We start from the raw sequence: 5,941 nt of genomic DNA on the forward strand, positions 1-5,941 counted from the left end.
GAGTGTATGCGGCGGAGGAGGACTCAGTAGCGTGACGGATGGCAGACGTGCCAGTTCCCTGTACAAAGCAACCCCACTGCGTTCGGTATTCTTGTCAAACAAGATCGATTTCCTCTACCGACCCCCGAAATCTCTACAAAATCCTCCACACTCCTTAAATACGCTAATGAGTTGAAAAATTAAGAACTTTGTTGTTGGTCGCAAGCAGCGAATCAACATTCAAAGAAGTCTTCAAGAAGCCAGAAGATATAATTCGATATCTTGGAGCATTGGATCCCACTGGAGAGAACTTTCAAACAAGCCAGAAAGAAATTGATGCCAAAGAGTGTAATTGTACCATTGCTGATGTTGAAATTGCACTGGCGAAATTCACGTATGCCAATGAGGCTATGAAGAAATAAGAAATTTTGAAAAAACAGAAGGGAAACCACTCCCGATGTAGCATTAATTGGTGGAAATAATTCAGTCTCCTGAGGTACTAGGCTCGTATAAGAAGCTGCCAAATGGAAGCTTTAGAGATGGGTAGGAAAGTGGAGCAGGCATTTCAGGAATTGAGACCAAAGCAGTCCCCTGTTTGCTACAGAATCTTCTTGATTAAATAGTTTGAACGGCGGTGCAAGGAAAGCTTGCATGCCAGGTTTTCATCCCTCGGAACCGATGGATCACCGAGCCAAATAGCCATTTTTTGTTTTTATTTTTATGTATAAATATTTAATATAATTTTAGTCAAATTTACGGTGAAAAAAGAGTTTTCTTAAAGCTTTACAGGTGTGTAGAAAACGTCAAGAGAAAGACTAAGAAAACGGAGACTTAGGCGTCATCTGCATTAAATATTCATTCGCGTCTTCTTTACTCCCGTCCCGATCTGGATCCTTGTCAGATGTTGATGGAACCACTCAAGTCTTTAGCATGGCTGGAAAAACCAGTCCCGGAAACAGCTGCCAAGAGAGTGATGTCAGAAGACTTTGGACTTTTCTTCCATGACCTTTTTGTGAAGAACGAAAAGCTTCGATCGACGCTCTCTCCTCCTAATTATACGCGACGAACTTTCACGTTTGCCGAACGGCGAAGGAGACGATAATGGCTGTCGGGCATTTTCCTCTGAGAACTTTCCAAATATCATTTCTTTGTTCCTTGCTTCTCCTTCTCATGTTTGGGCTTACAAGCGCCCAGCAACAATTTTATGTTTATCATATTTGCACGGGATCGTCTAATTTCACGGTTAATAGCACATTCCAGACGAATCTCAACCTTCTCCTCCCGGCGCTATCCTCCAACACTTCCAAAACCGGCTTCTACAACACCACGATCGGGAGGTCCCCAGATAGAATCCACAGCCTTGTGCTCTGCAGAGGCGACATTAGCTCTACCTCCTGTGAAGCTTGCGTGAACGAAGCGAGCCAAGACGTGACGCAAAGATGCCCCCGCAGCAAAGGTGCTGCAATTTGGTACGAGCTGTGTTTCTTGCGTTACTCGGACCAAAACTTCTTTTCTTATTTGGATGCTTCGCCCCGGGTGTATTTGTGGAATACTCTAAACACGACGAATCCTAATTTGTTTAATCAGCTCTTACGGAATTTAACCAATCGTCTCGTTTCACAAGCGGTGGATGGCCCTTCCGGCCGTTTGTTTGCGAGCAACCAAGTTGGTTTTAATGATTTTCAGACGATCTATGTGCTTCTCCAATGTACTAGAGATTTGTCCAGAGATGATTGCAGAACGTGCCTGCAAACAACAGTCAGTCAAATTCCGACGTGCTGTGATAACAAGCAGGGTGGCCGAGTTATAGGTTTGAGTTGTCAGTTGAGGTACGAAGTCTATCGTTTCTTTGGAGAGTCACAGGTGGCGCCGCCTCCCACGCCTCTTCAGCCGTCCCCTCCTTTACCCACGCCCTCCGGTGAAGCTCATAACTTTTTGCTTTATGTTACGTTTACCGCCGGAATTAATTGCCAAATATCTGGAGTCCTTTATCTTAGGCCCTTGATTGTCTTTTCCAACATCAGCTGTGTAAACTCATTTCTACCTTTCTAAAGATCATTGGTGTGTTTCCCCGGAAATACTTTTCTAACTTAAAATTTTTTTACCAAAAAACTTATATAAATTTTCAAGTAAGATTTTCCAACCAAATGAACGGAGCCTTAAGAATTTACTTCATGGAAGGGGGCGTCATTGCAACGGGAGGGATGGTACCCTTCCTTTTGTTTTTTTCCTTTCTTCAGCCAGCTCGAGTTACTGAAGAAAATCTTCAACAAATGCAGGCATGAAGAATTCTTCCCGGACTCTTATTCTCATTGTGGTTCCGATAGTTGGCTTAATTGCTGCAGTTGTTATTATTTCCACGATATATGTATGTTTACCCAAGAAAGCAGCGAGAGGTGCAGCAGGTAATGTAATCTTTCTTCTTAGAAGTGCATAGCTGTTACTTGTAGCCTACAGTTTATCTTTAAATCTGATTGGAATGTGAACTGACTACAAGCCAATTGTGTAGATGAATCCGAAATCTTGATGTTGGAACAATGAGACAGTTGAAGAGATGCAGGATCCGACAGCGAGGGATAGCTGCTCCCCTAATGAAGTGATAAGGTGCGTCCATATTGCTCTATTATGTGTCCAAGAGGATCCAGGGGATCGCCCTGCCATGTCTTCAGCGGTTCTAATGCTTAACAGCTCGTCTGTAACACTTTCAACTCCATCGGCACCGGCATTCTTTCTGAGTAGTGGAACAATGTCTGCTATGCCTGGCATAGGATTTTATTCAAAAGTGACTCAGGCTGATCCATTTACGGGCAATCTGACACCATTGTCTATGAATGAAGTGTCAATTATCGAGATTAACCCTAGATAACCCCATCAAGGAAGGTTATTCGATATTAAAAATTTCATAATTCAGCTACCTGCTGCCTGCTGGAATAGGAATGTAATAATCTTCAACTTTTCCTAGATGTGTTTGATGCGAGGAAATATATGTGTGTGAACACTGAATACTGTATTGCTCATTATGTTTTACACGTCTTTTTCTTTACTTTTTAGTCTCTTCCATCGATTTCCGGAATACTTATGAGATAAATACTACCAGTCTCTAAGTAGGTTCTGATTATTATTGCTAAAGTAAATACTACCAGTCACCCGTAGCTGGGTTATTGCTGAAGATGCAGAAACTTAATAAGCATTTGCAAGAGTGACGAGGAAGAAGACGATACTTAAGATGGTAAAGCCGTGTAGGGAAGTGTAGATGAATGAAAAGAACACAACTGAATTTTCCAAGGTTGCTTTACTTAAGAATAAGACTTCAACTTTTGTGTTGTATTTTCATTCACATCGTCAGCTTAAATAACCATTTTACAGACTATACTTAGAGATTTTAAGTGTGATTACGGGCATTACAAACAAATTACATAATTACAGGATTTCTTCGTAAGGGGAGAAATCTCAAAGGAAATCTTAAGGGTCTGCAATTTTATCCTGTTTTTCTCCTGAATTGAATACTTGTGAGTAGAATAATACATATTATCTTAATGAAATACCACATCAAGAGTGACATACAATTTGTGAGAGGGAGGATGATAACTTCGATAACCTTTCTGATATTGAGTATAACCAACAAAGACTCGATCGCCTTTCTGATATTGAGCATAACCAACAAAGACACACTTGAGAGCTCGGGGTTCCAATTTATTTATCAATGGCTACACACCCAAAAACTCTAGGTGGCAGATTCGGCACAACAGATAAACTTATGGTTTCATGAAGAACACTCAAGGGAGTCTAAAATTGTAACGTACTCGAGGGAATTCAATTGATAAGATAAGTTACAGTTGTGATGGCTTCACCCCAGTAACTAGCTGGCATATGAGTTTCAAACAAGGAAACACGAACAACCTCAAAAAGGTGGTCGTTCTTTCGCTCTGCAACCCCATTTTGTTGAGAGGTGTACAGACAAATAGTTTGATGAGTAATACCATGATCATCTAAATATTTATGCAAACATTGATTAATAAAAATTCCACCATAGTCACTATGAAGAGTTTTTATTGTAGAATGGTACTGAGTGGCTATCATTCTGTGAAATTGTTTGAACAATGAACTAACTTCACTTTTTGATTTCATTAAGCCAATCCAAGTCATACGGGTGTGATCATCAATAAAGGAAACAAACCACCGTTTATCACTAAGAGAGACTATATTTGCTGGACCCCATACATCATAGTGGATAATCATAAAGGGTGTTGGACTCCTATTCATCTTATTTGAAATGGAACATGATGGATTTTAGCCAATTCACATATATCACACTTAAAATCTGAAACAAATAACCTAGCAAAGAGTTTTGGAAACAATTTCTTTAAATAAACAAAGGATGAGTGACCCAACCCTTTATGCCATAACCAAATTTCGGAATTTGTAGATTTATTCACGGAGAATGCTTGTGCTAACTTATGAGAACTCTCTGGCTTCAGATCAAGGTAATCGAGTTTTCCCCTTCTAGTAACATAACAAATTGTCTTCCGAGTTCGAATGTCCTTAAAGACACAAAGGTTAGGCCAAAAAATCACAATACAATGCAGAGTGAGTTATTTTAGCCACTGATAATAAATAATGATTGAGGTTTGGGACTACTACTACAGAATCAAGACTCAGATTTTTAGTGAGGGTGATGAAACCTTCACCAATAATGTGAGAGGGAGTACCATTTGTTGTAGATACGATATGTTGTTTAGATGGTTTCATAATTTTAACATAACGATTGTCAAAGGTCATATGATCAGTAGTACCAGAATCAATTATCCATTCACTATTTCTACTAGGAGTGAAAGTATTAAGAACATTACCAGATATAACAATTAAAACTGATAAATCCTCAGTCATGTGAGAGGTGGAGGGTTCTACTACAACAATGAAAGCATTATTATTTGGTTTAGAATTTCGTTTGTGAGGCGTTTTGGTAGGATCTCACCATTCTGGATAGCCTATAAGTTCATAACATCTTGATTTTGTATTCCCAGTCCCACCACAATGAGTACAAATACGCTTTAGTTTTGCTGCTCCAATTCCATAGCTGTGATTCTGAGATCCTGATGCCCAATTTTGTTCAATGGTAGGACCAGTTTGTCGAGCTATTTAGGCTTAGCTCGACGTGCCACCATTGCAAATAACTCAACACGATCAACTTCACTATTTAAATTGATTCTGCAAACAGAGTCACGACGTACGTAAGCATATGCTTCTTCAAGATCCAATATTGGGTCTTTTATGAGAATTTCACCTCGGATTTGTTCAAATTCTGCATCTAAATCGTTTAAGAAAATGTGTACAAGTGATCTTCCAACGAATTTTGTATAGGCGACAACATCATCAGGATCTTTAATTATAATCCTATCACAATAATCAAATTCTTGGAAAATTTCCACAAGATCACCATAATACGTTGACAGAGGGCGACCAATCTGTTTGGTAGAGAAAACTCTCTGATTCAATGAAAAAAGTTGCAATTCATCTGACCATCATAGAAAGCTTTAGCCAGAGCATTCCAAATTTCACGTGTGGTGTGCAGCCGGATATTGGCACTTCATAATATCTGGTGACATAGAGGTTAACAACCACCCAAGACTTTTTTATTTTTAACATACCATTTCGTATAGGAAGCATCCGTTTCTTGTGGGAGTGGTGTTTTTCCGATAATATATTCGAGTTTCTCACGTCTTGCAATTTGCATCTCCATGATTTGGGACCATACATCATAATTTACTTTTGTAAGAATGACGTTGTAAAACCAGAGTTTTCGGATTGAACGTAAATAATCGGTGTTGATTCCTTAGACATGATACAAGAAGATTGGCAGTGATCAAAATAAAAAATACCCAAAAAATACTGGTCCGGTTCGGTCCGCTTCTTGTCGTAGGGTTGATTCAGTTTGGGTATCTGATTCTGGTCCGGTCCGGTC

The 5,941-nt window shown here is 39.6% G+C and overlaps 1 protein-coding gene across 1 annotated transcript; it reads left to right on the plus strand.

The window, feature by feature from the left end:
* Positions 1-1,012: 1,012 nt before the first annotated feature.
* Positions 1,013-2,961, plus strand: LOC137966731 (antimicrobial ginkbilobin-2-like protein). Its single transcript, XM_068813427.1, has 3 exons — positions 1,013-1,897; positions 2,259-2,384; positions 2,489-2,961. Exons 1-3 carry the CDS (start codon positions 1,081-1,083, stop codon positions 2,518-2,520), a joined length of 975 nt encoding a protein of 324 aa, XP_068669528.1. The 5' UTR covers positions 1,013-1,080; the 3' UTR covers positions 2,521-2,961.
* Positions 2,962-5,941: the final 2,980 nt, after the last annotated feature.

The sequence above is a fragment of the Aristolochia californica genome, unplaced genomic scaffold (assembly GCF_029961685.1).
Source record: "Aristolochia californica isolate CCGP_79_NKW_82.1479 unplaced genomic scaffold, dmAriCali1.0.hap1 SCAF_5, whole genome shotgun sequence".
NCBI lineage: Eukaryota > Viridiplantae > Streptophyta > Magnoliopsida > Piperales > Aristolochiaceae > Aristolochia > Aristolochia californica.